The sequence below is a fragment of the Sarcophilus harrisii genome, chromosome 4, assembly GCF_902635505.1.
Source record: "Sarcophilus harrisii chromosome 4, mSarHar1.11, whole genome shotgun sequence".
NCBI lineage: Eukaryota > Metazoa > Chordata > Mammalia > Dasyuromorphia > Dasyuridae > Sarcophilus > Sarcophilus harrisii.
In genome coordinates this window covers 444170131-444193668 of record NC_045429.1, presented here as the reverse complement: position 1 = coordinate 444193668, position 23538 = coordinate 444170131, and the positions used below count along the sequence as shown (strand labels likewise).

The following is a 23538-nucleotide window of genomic DNA, read 5'->3' as shown; positions in this document are numbered from 1 at the left end:
GTTTTGTCTGGCTCACTGACCCACTTAAGAAGTGATTTGCCTGGACAGAATTTGTCTCAATACTGGGATTGGTTGAATTTATCCCCTTTTTACTTTCTCTCCCCTCCTCTGACTCACCACTGGCTAATAAACTAGGCTCATCTTGTCCCAAATCTGTTATTTGCTCACTGCCTACACTTTGGTTTTGTCAGGGGGAGGAAAAGAAAGACTAGAAAGAGGAAGAGAAAGGAAGGAAAATGAGAAGAAGAAAATGATGATAATAAGGATTCTGATGATGGAATTGCAAAATGCTCTCCCATTTTATTCCATTAAATTGTAATTAACAAATCAATCTTTGTGTTCAGTGACCTTGAAGTCTACTTGGGAAGAATTGGAACACACATGAAAAAAATTACTACCAGCACTCCCATGGGTTTGAATAAGATCTGACTCTTGTTCACCCAAGACCATTATTTGATTTTAATCAACAAATTGTCTCTGATCCCAAAGAGCTTTCAGCCCACTTGGATATAAGTGATACATCTACACACAAAAAAAGGATGATAATACCTCTACAGGTTTTACTTTATTTTTTTCCCCAGTAAAAACCTGTTTCACATCCTGCTGTCTCTGATGCCCAGGATTCCCCCAGCAATAGAACATGATCCTTGTCAGATAAAAGATCATTTTATTTGTTATTTAGTAGTATTTTTATTAGTAGTATTGCTACTACCTAGTACAGTGCCTCCTGAAAAATATCATAGTGATTATTGGGTGATAATTAGATTCTCAACTAACTAAAGATTTCTTTGACCATTACCCATTTGCCCAGCTACCCAATGGGCATTTTATATTGCTTAAAATCTTAATTCCTGACTCTAGAATCCTAGATTTAGAGCCAAGTAGTTCCCTAGAGGTCATCTACTCATTCCCCTTTATTTAACAAATGAAGAATCCAAGTTTCAAAAGTGACTCCCTTCAGAGAAGTAACTCAGACTGAAAGGTGTTGATAAATAAACAAACAAGCAAATAAATAAACAAATGAAAACTTATCAAGTATCACAGCCCATGAAGACCTGAGAAGGGACCTGAAATCAGGTTTTCTTGACTCTTAAATCCAGCATCCAATTCACTAGGCTGCCGTCCTTGGCTGGTGGCTGAGCATCTTTGGCAAGTCATTTAACTTTCTATCCCTCAGTATCTCCAACTACATTGTAAGGTTAGTGATCTGGGATGATCCCTACAATTTCTTTTTTCCCCTTAAAAATTCAGAATTTCCTAGGATATTTCCTTTAAAAAATACCTTACTTACTTAAAAAAAAATTAAGTGGAAATGAAATAACCTATTGAAGGGAAAATGAATCATAATCACATTCCTACCCTCCCCAACCAGCCATTTAGCCCATTAAGACTCATTCTACCTTCTCAAAGTTGACTATGGCCAGGTTTTTTTCCTTTTTTTTTCCTTTTTTGTAAAGCTTCCCATTCCATTCTTTCACAAAGCCAGGGAAGATGAGAACCCTCTGAGGGTCTCTACTCAAAACAGATATAAGAGAAAATCTCCACCAAGACTGAAGGCCCCCAAACAAGGGATCGGTGTAACAAATGAAGGAACAAACTCGTTGTTCAGTAGTTCATCAAACACCAACTACTTTGTGCCTAGAATTGTGCCAAGGTTTTGTGCCCAGGTGAAGGGTCAAAGGTCAAAAGAAGTAATAATAATGATAATAATAATAATAATACTTTTCCTTAAAGACTTACAGATTATGTAGATCATAAGATGAAGTCTTTTGTCTATTTAGTAGGCAAAACTAAATTTAAAAAATAGATCCAAGAGGCAATACTCTCACCCAGTTCTAAATTAAATAATGAAATAATGGAAGTCCATTATTAGTCATCACTGTCATATAATCCTACAGCTACCAAACTGACATTGCTAAAACACAGACTTAATTATTACTCCCCTATTCAAGAAGCTTCATTATATCACTATTGCCTCTCAGATAAAATTATAAAATCCTCCTGTGGATATGAAGCATCCTTCACATTCTGGCCCCAAACTAATCTTTTTCTCTTTCTCCTTTGTAAATAATTTTTTTCGAATTACATATAAAGATAGTTTTTAGCATGACTTTTTATAAGATTTTGAGTTTAAAATTTTTCTTCTTTTCCCCACAGTGGCAAACAATCTAATACAGCTTATCCATAGGCAATCATGTATATATATATTTCCACATTAGTCATGTCATGAAAGTAGAAACAAAACATAAGGGAAAATCCATGAGAAAAAAAAAAGAAAAAATGAAAATAATATGCTTTGATCTACATTTAGACTCTCACAGTTCTTTTTCTGGATGTGGATAGCATTTCTCATCATGAGTCTTTTGGAATTGTCTCAGGTCATTGTATTGCTGAGAAGAGCTAAGTCAGTCATAGTAGATCATTGCACAGTGTTTCTGTTACTGTGTACAGCGTTCTAGTTCTGCTGACTTCACTCAGCATCAGTTCATATAAGTCTGTCCAGGTTCTCCTGAAATCTTCTTGCTGATCATTTCTTATTGTACAGGAGTGTTGCATTAGATTCTTGTACCACAACTTGTTCGGCCATTCCCCCACTGATGGGCATTCCCTCAATTTCCAATTTTTCTTAAACACAAAAAGTGCTGCTATAGATACTTCTGTACACATAGGCCAGATTTCTTTTGTGTTACTGTCCCTCATGAACTTAGCGTCTCGATCATCTTGTCCTACGGTCTATTTGCTATAGCATGTGTTCCTTATCTTCCTGTGGATGGATTGCATTTTTTTTCCTAAAATTAGCACAGTGATATACATCATTGATGCATAATAAATGTTTATTAACTGAATGACTATCTGATTCTTACTCTTGGCCCTTCAAGGCTTAGCTTGAGTATCAGTGTTTTTCTCCCCATTATACCCACCCCTGTCCAGTTAAAATCACCCTTTTTTCAAGGATACTTTGGATATTCTTCGTATATTTTCATATTAGTGTATTTAATTAGTATTTATGTATATTTGTATGTATATATGTAAATATATACATATAAATACATATAGAAAGAAATATGTGAAAAAATGTATATTTTTAAATATATATATATATAATAGTTTTCTCTGAATTTCATCATCATTACAATCATTAAACATTCACTAAGTGCTTATTAGGTACCAGGCACTATACTAAAGTGCTATTAGATTATAATCACCTTAATAAGAGGATTCCTTTTAAAATTTGTGTCCTCAGCATCTGAGATAATGGCTGGTATGTAGTAGGTGCCGAACTGTGCTGGTGGGTGTTTTTTCCTTTGTTCATTGAGTTTCGCTGCTTATCTGTTCGCTCCCTTTCTGATCAGCTCCACTGGTTCCAAGATCAGAGATCCTGCCTTCCCGCCTGGGTCACTTTGGACACAGCACCTCGTTCCCGCGGGCCTCAGTTTCCTTATCTGTCCAGTTGAACTGGATGACCTTTGGGTTCCCTCCAGTGGGTGCCTCCTCGTGCCCTAAAGCCCACCCTTGCCTTGACCTTCTCCACCACCGTCTCTGGTCCAAGGAGAGCCCCTTGCAAGACCACCACCATCCCCCCAGACAGACCCCCCTCCGTGCCTTTCTCTGGGCCCCTCCCTTGCCAAGCCGAGGACATCCAAATGGCTTGCCCCCACCTGTCAAGGCTGATCCTTGTATTTTACCCAGCCCATTATGAACGCAATCTTTCTGTCGAAAATTTGCATACCTCCTTTCTTGAGAAGTAATGACAGCAATTTCTTTCCCTCCGCTCACTTTCTGAGTGTCTCATTTAACGGCACCTGTGAAACCGACAGGCACCGAGATGAAAAGTGAAAGAGAGCAACTGATTAAATCATCATCAAGTCAGGCCTCAGAAAGTCAATTCTGCTTGCCGTCTGCAATGATATCCTTTTATCTTAAAGTAATGAGCTATGGCACTTTTGCATCGGGTAATGCGATAAGTTCTATTAGCATGTTCCATTTGCCTCACAAGCAAGGGCAAGCCATCTTAGCAAGCTCATATCACTGCAATCAGAGCAATTGGCTTCCTAGGCAGAGGAGGAAAGAGAAAGCTCAGGGTGATTTTTATGGATCACAACACAGAGGAAAAAAGAGGCTCTTGTATTATTTTAACCCGTCACATGCTTTACTTTCTTTCCCCCACCCCATCAGCAAAGTCGGGTGCCATCAGTGCATCCAGGGCCAGAGGGAAACCGAGTCACGCAGGGAACTGGCGAGTGCCTCAGCTCTATTTGGAGTTGGCTCTGGGTTACGGGGCAAGATCACTAGGACAGCCGGAGCAGCAAGACTGCCTTCTGAGTCATTCCTTCTTCAGAGTTATTGGGGGATCCCGAGGTAGTCGTGGATTAATGCTGTTGATAACAAAAAACCAGGAGATTTGGTATGTTTTCCCCAGTAAGCATGTAATCTCTTAGAAAATAGGCAGTGTCTTTTGCTTTGATTTCCTATTTAGATTGTAAGCTCCTTGAGAACAGGGATTGACTTTTATCTTTTGTTATATTCTCAGAGCTTAGCCTAGTACCTGACACGTAACCCAGGCTTCATAAATACTGACTTGTGACTTATATTTGCATTGGACCCCCAGCTCTCGGCATATTTATTGACATAGTGTTAAGCTTTAAAGGGGCTGCAATAGATAGGAAAACTCAACTGGAAAAATTCAGATTTGGCCTCAGAAACTGTAATCCTGGGCAAGTCATTTCCCACTGTTTGCCTCAGTTTCCCCATCTGTCAAATGAGCTGGAGAAAGAAATAACAAACCACTCCAGTGTCTTTGCCCAGAAAACCCTAAAGGGGTCACAAAGAGTTGGACGTGACTGAGCAAAAACTCTCTAAATAATTATTTGTTGCCTGTTGCCCAGAGAGAAATGAAACTCAAGGACAAGGTTCCTTCCGGGACTAAAAGGAGGATTAATTATAAATTCTCCGGACTTTGAATTTCACCTAGAGATGAAAAAATTCATTTTCCCTTTAATTTTGGAGCCAACCCAAGGTTGTGGGTCTGATTTTAGAGCAAGTTTTTAATTCCTTATGGTTTGGTTTTTTGTTTATTCTCAACAAAAAATAATTTTGTTTCTTCTAAGAAGGAGAAAAAAAATCCATCTAAACTTTCCACAGATTTGTAGGACATCTACTTGATCCTAAAAATATTAATGTTGATGAAAAACATGGTGGCAGTGGTGACAATAGACCTAATACCTATTTATCATCATCAATGTTATTCTTTTCTGTGAGAGCCATTATTTAAAAACCAGGGAGGGAAGAAAATATATGGTGTGTGTGTGTGTGTGTGTGTGTGTGTGTGTGGCTTCATTCATAGAATTTCCACTTGATTCAGCCAATGATTTGTCCTGGAAAGGAAGGGAGAGAAAGACAGAGACAGAGACAGATACAGAGAGACAGGGAAGGAGGAAGGGAGGCAGGGGGTGAAAGACAAGGAGATGTATGTCATATTGAACTTGAACCCTCTCGAATCCTGTTGGTTGAGTTGGGGATGAATATGGCATCAGAAGATCTCACCAGCAATGTCCACCCTAAGCTCTTAAATTATTGGACTCTGCAGTGTGACCCGGCTTGAAACAGTGGTCACTGAAAACTATTTCATCCAAGGACACCCCCTTTTGATGATGTTGTAAATCATGTTATACTTTCAGGCTTTTGTAGCTAGAGCGGATTGAAGACGGTTTAGATTTATGTCAATTTCAGTGGACTCCAGCTGAATAAAAATAGGCTCTTTTGTGACTTTATTCATATTTTTTACGTTGATTTTGGGAACGCAAGCATTTTAATTAGACTCTCATCTTACCCCAGCAATTTTATTTTGTCATTCGCACATAGCAGCTATTGAAAGAGCGGTATTAGCTAATGGTATCATTTCACATCTGGGGAGTGAGCCACCTCAAGTGTTTCCCAGGTTCAAAAAGCTTCTTTCATTGATTGAGGTGAGGAATGGTGAAATAACTTTAAATTTCACTTTAAAGTCCCTAAATTATCCCAGATTAATGTAAACAATGTGAAATGAGTCAAAGCAAAATGACATCAAAGTGGCTACTCCAGGGCCTTGAATGTTTCTTCTAGGAGCTAAATGTAGAGTGATAATAATACTAATAGCTAATATTGATGCCACACTTAGTAAGCAGTAGGTGCCAGCCACTCTGCTAAGTGCTCTACATATATTTTTCATTGAATCCTCTTTCAAGTGGGTGCTGTTACGGTCCCTTTTTTACTTTTGGGGAAACAGAGGAAAAGAGTTTCAGCAATTCTCCCAGAGACACACAGTGAGTAAGCATCCAAAGTCGTTTCTGAATTCAGGTCTCCCTGAGTCTAGGCCTGGTGCTTTGGGCATTGTACCATCTAGGACAGATGGGACAATGACAGATTGTGTGTGTGTGTGTGTGTGTGTGTGTTACAAGAAAGTAAATTAGCTAAATGTTTCTGGCTTTGTCTGAACCGTTCCAACAAGAGGATTCGGTGGACTGTCAGCCACAGAGAAAGCTGTATTTATTGGGGTGCCAGTGAGTCAGATTGTGCATGATGTTAGAAGTACATGGTTCACATCTCAGGGTCCTCCCTCATTTTCTTCCAATTTCCTCTGGGCAGGCCCAAGAAGAGAATCTCTTTGCCCAACCAGGCCACTTTGGCCGTGCCTTTTTTCATGGCGATGATGAATGGATCCGAGGGATGAAATAGGTGTTATGGCAAGGTCCATTGAGCAGAATGGAGAGCATGTCATTTTGCGTGATATATTCGGCCATTGTCTTGCTCTTTCACTGAGCACGTGGCGTTCCATCGCATCCTGTGGATTTGGAGGGAGCCAAGGAGATGGCGCAGACCTTGACATCAGCAATCCAGCTGCAGGGGGAACGCGGCTCTCAGGCCCAATGAGCTAATCACCCCCATGCGCCCCGTTTGGGGAAGTGAATGCAGGTCGGTCTCACACCTGTGCTTTTTAATCATAGGCTTGCGTAATGATAGGCTGCGGGTTAAGGCCCCAATGAACACTGAAAAGGAAGCGGTCCTTTCTGTGGCCTCCGCTTGTGGCCCCTAATTCCACTCTGCATTTCAAGCATACATCCTGTTATATTCAGAAATATGGTTTTCTTCAGATGCTCGAATTACCATCTCCTCCCCCTTTGATTTATGGCTCTCCCATTTCTCAGAAGATTGTGTGTGTGAGAGAGAGAGAGAAGGGGGTGAGAAAGGCAGGGAAGGAAGGAAGGAAGGAGAAAAGGGGAGGAAAGAAGGGAGGGGAGGGGGAAGGAGGAAGGAAGGAAGGAGGGAGGGAGAAAGGGAGGGAGGGAGGAGGAGAAAAGAATGAACTGTTTCTCAAAGGATCCCCTCCCTGGTCTGATGCTTTAGGGAATTGCGGACTAACCCATCCAGTTGTTGACAGAAGAGAATGAAATGAGCAACAAGGCTCAGTATGATGCTCTATAAAAAGCAGGGATCCCCGAGCCTTCCTGTGCCCTTGGCTAAGCTGTAGCCAAACTCTGTCTGGAGGGGGTACCAACAACCCCGGTCTCTGATCTTAGACCCCCGCTTTCCTTCTGGGGAGGCTCCCTTAGAAAATGAAGGGGGACTAGTTTTAACTCCTCATAAAGGGTTCGGGAATCTTTCCCGAGAGGTCTAGGCCCATCCCCTCTGCGCTCTGGCTGGCCGCCTGCTCGGCTTTTAGAGCCAAAGCGAGACCCCCCTGTCGGAAGGCTCCCATTGGCCCACCATGAATTCCCCCCCCCATTTTTCAGCCTCCTTGCAGAGGCTACAACCTCTCTTCGGAGGTGATTTGGCGTAAATGTGTCTCAATTGGAGCCAAAGCGGAAAACGTCGGCCTTCGGGGGACCCCAGATCGCCGGGGCCTCCGCCGCGCAGGGCCGGAGTGTTAAAGCCTTCCAGGGCATTGGACATGAACTTAGGGGCTGCCACATCTCTAAACCCACCCCCTTCTTCACAAGGGCGGCTCACAAAGCGCTGCCAGCCCAGCAGATCGGCCGCGGCGCTGCGGGTCTCTCTGGCTTTGGCTGTCAACGAGCCCCCTTTTAGGGGAGGAACAGAGCCCCTGTGTGCGCAGGACTCGGGAGCCCGGCCAGGGAGCGGGGAGCTGTGTGCCGAGCGCCTTTATTGCCTCTGCATAATTTATGAGCGGGAGGGGGCCGGCCGCCGGCCGTCTCTGCCAGGGCTGGCACCCGAGCCCGCGAGGCCCGAGCTGGAAACTGGACGGCGCTCCTGCTGAGCGCGGCCCGGCCGGGCCCGGGCCGGAACCTCCTCCCGGGATGGGAGGCTTCTCCCCGCGCCAGGCGGGCCCCGGCGGCTTTCTGGCAGAGCCCGGGCCGGAGCTGTCAGTCAGGCGGCCGGTGCGCGGCCCGAGCCCTCCTAATCGGCCTGGCAGCCGCCGCTGCCATGATGGAGACCAGGAGGTCTCAGTCCTGCGCCATATGCTTAGCTCTGGAGACGGCGCTTCTGGGGATGGCAGTAATTACTCGTCGCAGAATCAAGCGGACCTTGAAATTAGGACTGGACCGCGGCAGGCGGGAGGCTCAGCTCTGAGAGGGGAAGGGCTGTTCCCACGGAGACAGGGCCTGGGCCGGCCCTCAGCTGTCACGGATAACTCCCCCAGGAGCGCGGGCCCGAGAAGGGCTCCTCTGCCCGCTGCCCCCGTCGCTGCCCCCGGCCGGAGCGGCCTCAAGGAGGCCCAAGGAGAGGCCGAGGCGTCTCCCGCCGAGAAAGCGCCCAAGCCGCAGCCTTCCCCGGCTCCCCGCCTCTGAGCCCCCGCGGCTCCGAATCTGCCGCCCCGTCTGGGAGCCCGAGTCCATTCCTGGGCTCTCGCCCCGCGGAACTGAGGGAGCCGGGGATTCCCGGGCTCGGGCCTTCTCTGCTGGCCGTCTCCCTTTCTCTCATCCGGATGTGCATACGCGCACACAGTATCCCATGTGCGTGCGTCGTGTGTGAGACAGGCGTGTCCCCTGTGTGTGCAGGGATGCTTTATACGCAGTTGTTCCGATGTTGTCTCCTCCGTTAGACCGTAACCTCCTCCAGCACTGAGGTTGTGTCCCGTCTCTCTCTGGTTTCCAGCACTTTGTACAGTGTCTGCCACAGAGTAGGGACCGAAATGAAACTCCACTGACCCTTGTCATTCAGAATACCAAGAAAGAAGGGGAAGGGGAGGGGGAAGAATATGAGGGGAGAGAGAGACAGAAACAGGGAGAGGAAAGAGAGTGAGAAAGAGGAAAGACAGAAAGAGGGAGAGGAAAGAGAGTGAGAAAGAGGAAAGACAGAAAGAAGGAGAGGAAAGAGTGAGAAAGAGAAACGACAGAAAGAGGGAGAGGAAAGAGAGTGAGAAAGAGGAAAGACAGAAAGAGGGAGAGGAAAGAGAGTGAGAAAGAGGAAAGACAGAAAGAGGGAGAGGAAAGAGAGTGAGAAAGAGAAAAGACAGAAAGAGGGAGAGGAAAGAGAGTGAGAAAGAGGAAAGACAGAAAGAGGGAGAGGAAAGAGAGTGAGAAAGAGAAAAGACAGAAAGAGGGAGAGGAAAGAGAGTGAGAAAGAGAAAAGACAGAAAGAGGGAGAGGAAAGAGAGTGAGAAAGAGGAAAGACAGAAAGAGGGAGAGGAAAGAGAGTGAGAAAGAGAAAAGACAGAAAGAGGGAGAGGAAAGAGAGTGAGAAAGAGGAAAGACAGAAAGAGGGAGAGGAAAGAGAGTGAGAAAGAGAAAAGACAGAAAGAGGGAGAGGAAAGAGAGTGAGAAAGAGGAAAGACAGAAAGAGGGAGAGGAAAGAGAGTGAGAAAGAGAAAAGACAGAAAGAGGGAGAGGAAAGAGAGTGAGAAAGAGGAAAGACAGAAAGAGGGAGAGGAAAGAGAGTGAGAAAGAGAAAAGACAGAAAGAGGGAGAGGAAAGAGAGTGAGAAAGAGGAAAGACAGAAAGAGGGAGAGGAAAGAGAGTGAGAAAGAGAAAAGACAGAAAGAGGGAGAGGAAAGAGAGTGAGAAAGAGGAAAGACAGAAAGAGGGAGAGGAAAGAGAGTGAGAAAGAGAAAAGACAGAAAGAGGGAGAGGAAAGAGAGTGAAAGAGAGACAGAAAGAGGGAGAGGAAAGAGAGTGAGAAAGAGAAAGACAGAAAGAGGGAGAGGAAAGAGAGTGAGAAAGAGGAAAGACAGAAAGAGGGAGAGGAAAGAGAGTGAGAAAGAGGAAAGACAGAAAGAGGGAGAGGAAAGAGAGTAAAAGAGAGAGAAAAGACAGAAAGAGGGAGAGGAAAGAGAGTGAGAGAGAGAGAAAAGACAGAAAGAGGGAGAGGAAGAGAGAAGAGAAAAGACAGAAAGAGGGAGAGGAAAGAGAGTGAGAAAGAGGAAAGACAGAAAGAGGGAGAGGAAAGAGAGTGAGAAAGAGAAAAGACAGAAAGAGGGAGAGGAAAGAGAGTGAGAAAGAGAAAAGACAGAAAGAGGGAGAGGAAAGAGAGTAAGAGAGAGAAAAGACAGAAAGAGGGAGAGGAAAGAGAGTGAGAAAGAGGAAAGACAGAAAGAGGGAGAGGAAAGAGAGTGAGAAAGAGAAAAGACAGAAAGAGGGAGAGGAAAGAGAGTGAGAAAGAGGAAAGACAGAAAGAGGGAGAGGAAAGAGAGTGAGAAAGAGGACAGAAAGAGGGAGAGGAAAGAGAGTGAGAAAGAGAAAAGACAGAAAGAGGGAGAGGAAAGAGAGTGAGAAAGAGAAAAGACAGAAAGAGGGAGAGGAAAGAGAGTGAGAAAGAGAGAGAAAAGACAGAAAGAGGGAGAGGAAAGAGAGTGAGAAAGAGAAAAGACAGAAAGAGGGAGAGGAAAGAGAGTGAGAAAGAGGAAAGACAGAAAGAGGGAGAGGAAAGAGAGTGAGAAAGAGAAAAGACAGAAAGAGGGAGAGGAAAGAGAGTGAGAAAAGAGAGAAAAAGACAGAAAGAGGGAGAGGAAAGAGAGTAAGAAAGAGAAAAGACAGAAAGAGGGAGAGGAAAGAGAGTAAGAAAGAGAGAGAAAAGACAGAAAGAGGGAGAGGAAAGAGAGTAAAAGAGAGAGAAAAGACAGAAAGAGGGAGAGGAAAGAGAGTAAAAGAGAGAGAAAAGACAGAAAGAGGGAGAGGAAAGAGAGTAAGAAAGAGGAAAGACAGAAAGAGGGAGAGGAAAGACAGTGAGAAAGAGAGAAAAAAGACAGAAAGAGGGAGAGGAAAGACAGTAAGAAAGAGAGAGAAAAGACAGAAAGAGGGAGAGGAAAGACAGTAAGAAAGAGAGAGAAAAGACAGAAAGGGAGAGGAAAAAAAGATTATGAAAATGCAGACTAGGTATAAGGAGTTTGTGGACTGTGGTTCAGTAGCTTCTATTTTGTTTAGCAAAATCATCCCCTTCAAAAATATGGCCTTGTGAGAAAGAGGAAAAGGTCGGAGACTGAGAGCCAGAAGGAACCTTAGATTAAATCCCATCCAGTCTTCTCATTTTACAAAGGAGGAAAGTTAGGGGTTAAGTGACACACAGGATGATTGACTTGGAAATCTGAAGGAAACCTCCAAGGCCTTCTCGTCTGACCCAACTTCATTTGACAAACAAGCTAAAATCCAGGCCACCAGGGTAGTAAGTGGTAGACTTGGAAGTCAAGCTCTGGTCTTCTGACTCTAACTCAGGTTAATTATGATATTTAAAATCTTCCAAAGCCAGTTGGAGAGCCAGGACATGGTTTGAGTCTCTATTCCAAAAACACTTTGTTCTTCCTTATGAGTCAATCACCACTGGTTTCTTGCCCACAGTGTGTTCTTTTTAGGAAATGTGGATTTCTTTTCTGGGCAGTCAGATTGGGTAAGTTAGCTATGACAAATGGTGATTTTTTTGCTGCCAGTTCCCATTTTCTTAAATGTGAGAAGGTGGTATGATGGTCAGAGGTTTTCATTCTGGGCGCCATTACTGAAGAAGGAGATTGTCAGATGGAACATGGTGGGAGGCAGGTAGCCGCCCTTGTGAGTTGATGCCAGGAGAGGATCAGGGGAAGGAACTAGGGATGTTTAATGTGAAAAGTAACAATATAGAGATTATCTAGGTGGCCTAGCAGATTAACCACTAGACCTGAATTCAGATCCTGCCTCAGATATCTAATAGTTATGTGACTCTGGGCCAGTCATCAAACCCATCTCAGCCTCAGTTTATTCATCTTTAAAGAGGAGCAATATGAAAGCTTACAAGGTTGTATTCAGGATCAGATGATCCTCAGAGGATATACATCTCTCTAAGAGATAGAGGTAGGGAGGAAGGGAGGTAGATAGATAGATGGATGGATGGAAGGAAAGAGAATGAAGGGAGGAAAAGAAAAGAAAAAAGGAAGGGAGGGAGGGAGGGAGGGAGGGAGGAAAGAAAGAAAGAAAGAAAGAAAGAAAGAAAGAAAGAAAGAAAGAAAGAAAGAAAGAAAGAAAGAAAGAAAGAAAGAAAGAAAGAAAGAAAGAAAGAAAGAAAGAAAGAAAGAAAGAAAGAGAAAGAAAGAAAGAAAGAGAAAGAAAGAGGGAGGGAGGGAGTTATACAAATGTAAATATAAATTCTGGGGTTGTACAGTGCCATCATTCACATTTTTCCTTATATGCCAGCACCTGGCACATACTAAACACTTAAGGAAGGTTTAGTGTTGAATGGATGGATGGATTGGATATGGATGTGATTTCTCAATTCTCATTGAAAAAAAGGATGGTATCCCTAGATCGCCATAAATTTTCTTAGCTCACCTTCATCTGTAACTGAACAATGGTACCCTAGAAATTTATGTTCTGGCCAGCGAAATGTCATTTTTTCTGCCCTACAGTCCCTCCCGTCTGTCACCAGATGTGTTGGAATGTCCACAGAAAGAGCTATGTGGCACTGATGGCATGTAAAACTACTAATTCACTCCCTGAGATTTTTGTCACAGGTTCGCTTGACAGCCAGATCGGTGGGAGAATCTCTTTTTGAGCATTCCCGTGCACCAGTTAGTGCAAGACTCTCCCCTCCCCCATTGGTTTCACAGTTATTACTTTCTTCCTTCAGAAACAACCTAAAAAATGTTTCCCTTTAACTGAACTTCTTTTTTCTTTCTTTTTCAGTGCGACAGTGACAGTGACCAGGAGGAGAAGGTAAGACCTAATATCAATTGCACCGTACAGTTGGATTCATTGTACACACACACACACACACACACACACACACATATTACTGTATACCTGCCTGGTGTTTCCTTTGAAGAGAATGTTTTCTCTTAGAAGTTTATATCTACTTTTCTCTTCTTGAAGTAATGTCTATCACCTCATGGGACTTCCATCCTTACATGTTGGATGAGCAAGGATGGATTGGAAAATGACCTCTTTAATATTGTTTCCACCTGGCCCGTGGGATCTTTCTTTATGGGAGCAGAATTGTGTTCCCAGAAAGATACTGTAAAATAAGATGAATAGATAGTAGGAAACTAACTTGCCTTCCCCATCCCCTACCATAATGGGGGAATTATCAATATACATTATGGTAATTAATATAAATGTCATTTGAGTATTTCTGTTAACATGCTTGATTTGATCTTTTCATGCACTCCACTACTTAACTTTGTTTGCTTTTCCATGCACAATGGTTTTCTTGAAAGAAAATATTTTAAATCTGTTTTTAAATTGAATTTGGGAGATCTTCTATTGGGTGGTGGAAGGGAAAGGAGTCCACCTCCTTCTCTCTGGGGAAATTGCCTTCTTTTCTTTCGGATCGGAGCATGGGTAGGTAGTTTCTTCATCAGGTATGCACTGGATTTGGGGGCTCATGACCTCCCGACCTTCACTTACCCAGCCCAAAGTGGACCGAGGAGGGGAGCCTGTTTTCAGATCTCCCAGACAAGGATCGACAACTATCTGGTAAAGTGAGATATGTTCAATATCCAGCAACCTTAAGTTCTTTGTTTGGTTATCGATCGTTCTTACTCGTTTTCTCCCGCATTCTCTCAAACTTATTGGTAAGATTGACTGTAATTTATTGTTTCTTCCATCTAATGAAAAGAAACTCCTCAGAACCATGGTTTTGCTAACCATTGACCACCTTGTGACAGGGCCTGCCCCAAGCCCAACTCTGCTGCCCTTTCTCTGGAGAGGGCCCTTATTCAGTACGTGCTAATGAACTTCACCCCCTTGCCGCAGGAGACTCTTGGGGTTATCCTTTGGGGAGGGCAGTTCTTTCTCCGCGTGTGCCAGGGCTCCTGAAGCTGGGAGTCTCCCCTCCCTCTCGGCTGCCAGCCTCGAAGAGAGATCTGAAGGCCTTGGTTCTTAGCTGCCGTTAATTTGAATTCAGCATATGTAGCCTGTTATAAAATGCGAGACATCATCATTTGAGCAGGTCAAGCATATTCAGATGAAGACAAATGGTGCTTATTTGATTTCCTTAAAATCAGGAAATGAAAAAAGTGTTCTCTGGAGAAATCATGTTCTGCCTGACTAAGATGATAGACCAAAGCGTGTCCCCCAGATAAGAACCGGCTCTCGCCTTGAGGTTTTTATCTCTGAAGGACGGCCAGGACTGTCAGCTTGCTGACATATGCATTATCCATGTCATTTTAAACAAAGTGACCTATGGAAGGGTGCACTGTGCCGTGACATGATAATGGGCTGTTGGATGACAGGTAAAGTACACACTCTAAAGGAGGCCGTGTATTATTCCTTTGTTTAACTGACAAGCCGGCGCTTCCTTCCTCAGACACTGGGATCCTCACATCCTCTCAGGAGGATGTCCGAAGGATGCAAGAGCTGCCTTCGTTGGGTGCCGACAGCTCTGGGGATGGAAGGCTGTCCTTCTGCCCCAGGGACACCCCCTAGCCCACAGACTCCCTGGGACACAGTTCCCTTTATTGTAGTGTGGGAGGAAGTTCCCCTCGGGTGAGGATTGTCCCTGGGGGCCTCCTCTCCAGCATTTCATCTTAGCTGGGGTCTTTCTACCAATCTGGACACCAACTCTGCTGTCCCCACTCTCCGTCTGCCCTCCTAGACGAGGGAAGGGAGAGTGAGCTCCATTTTGTCTGTGCTTCATGAATCTCTGTTCTGATTCTGAAAAATAATTTACCTGCCCATACATTTTAGAGAGAACGCATCTTCTGAGGAAGAGAGGTAGCCCCTGCGTGTCGGCACTTCCTTCCCCCCCAAAATGCTCGATTTAACAACCGCACATTGGCCCGTGATGTACGGGCTGGGAGAGGCTGATGGGATAATTCTGGGTGGATTTTTTAGTCTGCCATCGATGGAGAGAGATGCCATTACTTGATAGATAGAGCTAGTTTCAGGAATGGGAAAGGAGGATGGGCAGGAAAGAAAGGCCGGCAAAGAAAGGGAATGGATCCTTTTTTTGAAAGAAGGGGAAAACAAAGATCATCTTGACTTAGAGACCATGTTGTTATTCCCCATCCCTCTCCAATTATCTTTGCCCTCTGCCACATGGATGTTTTTTCTCTGGATGGCAGCAGCCCCTCCAGTCTCTTCCTCTCATAATTGGAAGTTGCCACCAAAGCTGGCACTTGCTTGGGCTCTACCTGTCCTTCTGCAAGGTGTTTCTCCTGAGCTTTCTCTTCCTTAGCCAGCAGAGCTCTTTAATTGCGCTTCTGTCTGTTTGGCCCTGTTATTGTGCAGACTGTCAGAATTCCCTTCCCAGGCTGCCATGGCCTTGGATACATAGCCAAGTTCTGCCCTCTTTCTCCCAGCCTCAGGACCAGGTTAGCGGTGTCTGTCCCTCGCCAGCCACGAGTATATTGCTCTTGCAACACACTTCCTTGTCCCCAAGCCCTGAACACTAACAGGGGCCTGTTGGACTTGACATTTGGAGGATTTTCATCAGTATTGGAAATGGTAATAATTGAAAAGATGCCTCAGTGTCTCAGGATCTCTCTGGTGAATCCCACCAAGGATGATCACAAAGGCAAAAATGGTGGTCTCCTTGGAGACCCATTGGGATTCTTTCCTGGAAGACCCGTCGTTCTTTACTCTGTGAGACTCCCCTGGGCTTCTGCTCTAAAATTAGGGTCCTGTACTCCACACAGCTGACTGAACTGAGATAAATCATACTCTCTGCTGATAGCAAGCTGTAATTTATAAAATGATACCCTTACTAATTAATGGAGGCAGAGACTGGCAACGAGACTGAAAAGAGCTAAGTGTTATCTAAATGTGGGCATCCTTCTTATAGAAAAGGCAGGCTCCTAACTTTGATAGAACACCAAAGGAAATGTCTGTTTTATCCTTCCCTCCTAGCTAGCACATTTTCATGCCAGATGAGTGAGGAGATCTTTCCGAGAAGTAGCAAGAGAGAGGAGCAATGGATAGAGAGTAGAAGAGTAATTGGGAAGACCCAGCATCCAAGGAAAGAGACTGTTATCTAGTTATCCCAAGGAAAGGCAGACAGCCCAGGCTCCTAAATCACCATAATTAAGCATTTAATCACATTTCTTCTTTGAAAATCTATTGATATCATAGAGAAATACTTTCTTCTATTCTTGGAAGAGGGGGGGAAACAGCTGAATTCACTGCCACTTTTGGAGGCAGACCCTTGCAGAGAAGGTAAAGAAATTTATTTTTGAGGCATCTGAAAATGATATGATAGAAAACTAGCTTTGTATGCAGTAGAGTCTGGTTTCACATATTCGCCACATGAATGACCCTTGGAAAGACACTTGAGGCATTCCCTGTACCTCAGTTTCCTCATTTGTAAAATGAGGGACTTGGATTCCAAGGCTAAAGAGCCCTCCCAGCTCTAAGGAAAAAGAAATATTATTTAAGAGATGATCAGAGCCACAAAAAAGACCCATTCTCTCCCTCTTTTTCCTGTTGTGTCCATGTACAGGGGTCTTATTCCATGTTAGGCATGAAATGTAAGCCGTCCTTGAGCTTTTTTAAAAAATACCTGTTAATCTTAGAAGGCTTTGAAAACCGAGACCAAACTCTGAGATCTGGTCCCTTCACCCACTCATTCTTTTCTTTCCAATACAAATCTGTTGCTGCATTAAAAAAAAAAAAAAACAGGGTGAGAAATTACCGAGAGAGTGTTACAAGTACCTCCAGCTGCCTGGAAGCAGGCAACGATTCACACTTTTCCCAAGGTGGAATCCCACTCCATCACATTAACTCAGAAGATCTAGATTGTCGGATGGCCCAGCTCTTCCCAACTTCAGGGAAAACTCAAGCAACATGTAAACATGGCACTTTTTGCAACACAGATCTGTTCTGCATCTGCTGGTTCCCGCCTCCACCATCTCCACTGGCAGGAGTAGCCTCATCTTAGTAAACCAAGGTGCCGTCACGGTTTCGGGCTAGAATTCTGACGTGTGGATTCATGCGCCATTTTGTGTGTTTATATTACCTTAAATTCATTGTGTAATTCGGTAGCTCTCAAAGGGGGTACAATAAGTTTCACTAGGCATGTCAAATTTGGGGTGTTATATCATTCCATAATTCTGTTTGATGTCAATTTTGCAAATCCAGTTTGCACAACATGATAAATAGAACAGTTACAAAATAGGTGAAGATCATCTTTCACATGTGCTCATTAGCTTCAAAACACACAAGATCTGGAATTTGCAAAGATTTCAACTAAAAATGGCTGCTCTCACCAACAGGAAACTGAGCATGTGCAAACCTCAGTAGCCTTCCATATTTTTGCCAACCTCAACGTTCAACGTATTAGGAATCCTCCCAGCAAAGAATGTTGTGAGCAGGAAAAATAACCACCGGCATAGAGCATGATAGCATATTGGGTGACAAATCTCACCTTTCTTTTGGTTCCCTCTCTCTGGTAAACTCCGGAGTCTGCAGATAATATATCCAGCATTTGAAGTATGTGTTTTCCAGAAGTACAGACGCAGGCAATGGCCTGCTAAGCTATCTCTTAACTCGTATCTACTGGAATGAACATTTTTACTCTTTTGAAAGTCACCTTATAAAATGCTTTCTTAAAACTCCCATCTGCCTATCAACTCTCTCCTATCAGTCTCTCGGCTGGGTAGAGGCCAAAACCAACAAGTATACTGTCCCAAAAGGATTAGGTGGTGATAAATTGAATTACACCCTTATTGAACCTTACAGATAGGAGAATTTGTCAGAGAGAAATATTCACTTTCCATTGAATGTCTAGTACTGCTGGAATTTTGACTGCTTGAGAAACAGGCTTGAAAATGTGTTTATTTCTCGAAGTGTGGGAAGGTGTATAAATAGTGTGGAAGATACAGAGCCCCAAGGGCCCTTAGAGACCATAGAATCCAACCACTTCATCTGACAGACGAGGAAACTGAGACCCAATGAGCTAAAGTGGCCTGTCCCATTTCCATTTTTTTGTTGTTGTTTTTTCAGCTAGAAAGTGAAACAAGGGAGTGGAACCTACCCAGATCCCAGTCTGCATATGGCTAATGAGTGACTCTAGAATCATCAAGATGGAAAACTGGAAGTTGGGCATGTAGCAGCTTTCATTGAGGCGCAGTCCTGACTCCAAATTTGTCTTTTTCTTTTAATTTGGAAGTGTTCCAAATGACTGTGGGACATGTAAGGAACAGGACAGGTGCTAGAACCCAGCAAAAAGATTGTAATTGTTAATTCTTGATTCCAACTTTGATTGAAAATAGGTTATTTCTCTTGCTAATGAGTTTGACCCCATTACGGTTCTTATAATTTTCCAATGTGGAGGTGAAAGGTTCAGGAGAAAACTAAAGATTCACCCTTTAATAATCTAATAAGTACATTCCTGCATTTAGAATCAAAGACCCTGGGATCCAGTCCTCACTTTGTTACTTGCTAGCTTGTAGAATTGGAGCTGCAAGGACTTCAGTGGCCATCTGGACCCACTACCCCATTGTACAGATGAGAAAAGTAAGACTCAGGTTAAGTGACTTACCTAAAGTCACATAGATCTTAATGGGAGGATTTGACCCCGGGACCTCTGGGTCTACTGTCAATTTTCTTTCCACAGTCTTCATCAGTATAAAGAATGTTCTTTATATTTACTTGAGGATTTCCCCTTCACTATCTGCACAAACTGAGTCAAATCACTTAATTCCTCTAGGTCTCAGTTTCCTCATCTGAACCAGGAGAATTGGATGTAATACCTTCCAGGGTCCTTTCTCAAACTCTCTTTTCCTACTGGGAATACTGAAGTATAGATGACAGAGAAGGAAGACCCCAGACAGATCTAGGTAGAATGATCTCAAATTGGAGTTTTCTTCCTTGCATTTCCTTTATCTCATGAAGGGACCCAACTGAATGTTCAGACCCCCTTGGACATGGCTGCATGCACTGGGCAGTCTTACTGTGGAAGGGACCTCACACGCATCCCTCTGGGACCTCCTTACTGAAAGAGACCCTTGTATTTTGGCTGTCTGTGCAGACCGTACCTCTCGGTTTACCATCTTTTTCAGGCTTTCTGCCTATGTCTTGTCCTACTGGAAATTTTCCTTCATTCAGGACTTAGTTTTCAATTGGGGATCTTTCTGGCTCTTCGATGAATTCTGATTTCCATAGTGGTCATCCAGAAGACTTCTTATTCCTCCAAGATGGTGTCTGGGTCAGGATGACTTTTTGTTGTTCTTCCAAGTCTGGCCATTCTTGGAGCACCATATTTTCAGTTGGCTTAATTACCACTTATCCAAACAAAATCCCTTTTAATTCTTCCCTAGGATTAAATTCCTCATGCATAATTACTTCAAATCCTAGATCTCCTTATGTATAGCTTTCTTTAATAATTATTCAGAGCCAGACTCCGGACTGGTCCCAAAATCCTCTAAGTGTATCGTACAAGATATCTGTTCTCCACCTCTGTCCCTGGGTGTCTGAAAGGCATTACTGACAAGGGGAAGGCCACAGAGGTTCAAGTTTTCACTGGCCTGTAAATTGAATGGAACAGCACAATCCAGAGGGTTCATAAAGTCATTAAGAACAAGACATTTCTGATTTTTTTTTTTTGATGAACTGATGGGACCTGCAGTGGATCGGTTACAGGAAGAAAAGGAATCAGGGAACTTCTCTATGATTTGTAGGGTGGCTTAGTAGAAACTCTCAGATGTGACTGTTGGAAGAGGTGGGTTTTAATTCAAATTTGTCACAGTCAAGCTAAGTGACCTTCGCCCCATCACCTGAGTTCTCTGCAACTCACAGGATGATGAATCTAGAACTGGTAGGAACACTAGAAATCCTCCATCCAGTGATCTTCCTCCCAAACCTCTTCTAAATTAATTTCATCTTCTCTCAAATGAGTAGATTAGGACAAGGGACCCCCTTCAAAATTCCATGATCCTTTAATTATCCTCTTTCATAGTTATGTAATAAACCCTCTGTATAATATTAGGAGAACCTAGTTCCATTTTTGATTAGCCCCAGTGCCTTTCACAAAGCAGACAATTAATGACTTCTTACTGAATTCACATGCCTTTGTTATTTACTCTGGATAACTTGTGCTCTCTCTTTAGACTTATATAACTCATCCTTTTTCTAGACTCCATGTTCTTCCCCTTCTGGAGCAACATTGCTTCCTACTTAATTAAAGAAAGTGTCCAGTTTTCACTCTTGGTATCCTGGAGCAGTAGTGCTCCTGACGATAAGGAAAGAAGGGAACCTGTTAGCTTTATGAGCTAGTCCTGGGCACCCAGAGGCATCAAGTTTGGGTTTTTGTCTTGTTTTGAGGAGTTACTTTGGTTTGAAATAAAAATACAATAATGGTGAATTCTGGACCCTTAGCTCTTTTGACACTTCTGTGATTGATATTCCTCTTTGCTAGTCCAAATGACCTTATTCTTTGTCTCACGTCCTTTTCTCATGTTATAAAGACATTTTGTTGTGTTCCTCAGTCATTACCATGCATATGGTAATCCGTCAATTATTTATAGATAAGTTTAGATAAAAGCTCCTTGAGGATGGAGGCTATTTTGGGGGGTTTATATATGTGTGTGTGTGTATGTATATATATGTGTGTATATATATGTATGTATGTATATACCCTATATATATGCACATATATATATCCTATAAAATAATTTGCATATAATAGTTTAGTTTTTTTAAAAAAGGCTTGTTGGGTTACATTGGATCACCTCATCTTCTCAAACATCACAGGTTCTCTCCTTAGCAAAACTTACTGTGTCAAGGTATTCTCTGCAAGTCCCATAAGGTCATAGTTTTAAAACAGAGGTCATGCAGTCCAAATCTTCTTGCAAAAAATTGATGATACTGTAGATCTTTGCTAATTCCTTTTTAGGGCCAACCCACCATGGGGTACTCCCACCTCATGGCATCTTCCCTTTAATGGCTTCTTCCTCCTGGGTAATTGTGAGTTCCACTAGGAACTGTATATTTCCCCTTATTATTACTTATTCATTTATGACTCTGCGTTGTATCTGCTTGAACACATGAAGCTATTTTCATATAAAATAAAATCCCAAACTTTTGTAATCTGAAAAAAAATTGGTGAGTCAACAGAAACATAGAGGGAGAGGGAGAAGGAAATGATTGGGCTTAGATTGGAACTCAGCTCATAAGATCCTATGATCTTGAGCTAAAAGGGATCTTAGAATCCATCTAGTGCAGTCTCTGGTTTTGGAGATGAGGAAATGGAGGCCCAAAGTGGAGAAGAGACCCAGGCTCCCCCAGCTAGCAAGTGTCAGGAGAATAGTTTGGATCATGGCGGCCCTCAGCTCAGCTCAGGAGTAAATATCAACACTGGCACCGCGGGCCGAGGAATGACATTGTCTGGTTTTCTGTCACGCCGGGAACAAGAGTGACAGCACGGCCGATGGGCCGGAGCATCAGTCAGGAGATTCTGCCTCTTATGGCCGGGTGGTCCTGGGCAGGTCACTTAGCCACTCTCTAGGGAACCAGGGATCAAGCAACAGGCCTGCTGTGTTCCAGGGCCTGGGCCGGTGCAAAGAAAGGCCAAAGAGTCCTTGTCCAGACCTGAAATCAGTCTGACAGGAGAGACGATAAGCAGATGACGTGCACAGAGACAATCTGTCTCTCAATCTTAGATATAGATTTCTGTGTTGAGAGCTCTGTAGTTATATCTGCTATAGCTTCTCTCTGTAAATAGGACATTTTTATATATGTCTGTAGACATATAAGGACATATAAGGATCTAAATCTAGTATGTATAGTATGTCTATTTAAATATACTATGTCCTATAGAATGCCTACTAAATCTATCTATACTATGTTATATACTACATCTGTCTAGATAGACTGTATCCTATATGTACTATATATGTTACATCTATCCAAGTATACTAGATATAATATACATTTATACTATCTATACAATGTATGCTATAAATTATATACTATGCATATTATACTATATGTACTATAAATTATATACTATATATATATAATATACATTATATATGGTATCAGTACTCTATAATATATGTGCTATAAATTATATACTATATCTATCTAGATATACTAGATATAATATGGTATATCTATACTATCTATATTATGTGCACTATACATACTATACTATATATTATATACTGCATTTATACCATACATACTGTATTATATATATATTATAAATTATATACTATACATAATATGCTATGTGAATTATATACTACATGTAATATAAATTATATGCTATATCTTTCTAGATAAACTATATCCATTATGTGCTATATACCATATCTATCCAGATATACTATATCCTATATGTATTATTTATTATACTAAATCTATCTGATTTAGTATAATAAATAATACATATATTATTTGTACTATATACTATTATATATATAGTACATGGTATATAGTATAATATACCATATGTGCTACGTAGTATATTTAGATATCTAGACTATATATAATATACCATATGTACTATATATTATGGACTATATCTGTCTGGATATGTACTATCCATATAAAGTATATAACCTACATAGATTATATCCTCTGTCTAGATATCGACTAGATATATGTACTATATGTTATATGCCGTATCTTTCTAAATGTACTATATACCACATGTACCACATATTATATACTAAATCTTTCTAGATACCACATGTGCCACATATTATATACTAAATCTTTCTAGACCTAGACGGCTAGAGATGTCCAGATTTAGACTCTAGCCTTGGAGGGAATCCTGCTGAGAATTCACTACGCCAGTGAAGCCCCATGTCCGGTCCGGACCACAGCATTAAGAGAACGCTAATCTTGCCTCTCTCCAGCGGACCTCTCTTGGGGGAATGGAGAAGATGCGTCTGTAATGACAAAAGCCCTGCCTTGCCCTTTTCCAGAAGTGTTTGGACTTCTGAGTGCTTACACCCCCTGCCCAGCGGTGGGCCCTGTTATACCCATGTGACAGGGGAAGTAGGGTCTCTATGAATTTGAGCCAGCCGGTGCTGTCTTTCCAGGATAAACAATTGTTTTTTCTGCCTAATAAAGCCTCGTTTTGGACTATTTAACAGTCCTGAACAGCCTTTCCCTGTTAGAATAAAAGTTTCTGGAGGACAGGCACAGGCTCTGTCATTATGGCCCCGACACTTTATACACTAATTGGCATATGGAGTGT

General features: G+C 42.7%; 1 protein-coding gene across 1 annotated transcript in view; it reads left to right on the top strand.

The window, feature by feature from the left end:
* The window catches only part of AUTS2 (activator of transcription and developmental regulator AUTS2), a 760235-nt gene that overhangs the window by 397047 nt on the left and 339650 nt on the right, over nt 1-23538 (top strand). The window contains exon 4 of the mRNA XM_031968790.1: nt 13083-13112. Within this exon, the coding sequence (XP_031824650.1) occupies nt 13083-13112 (30 nt within the window). The remainder of the gene's footprint in view (nt 1-13082; nt 13113-23538) is intronic.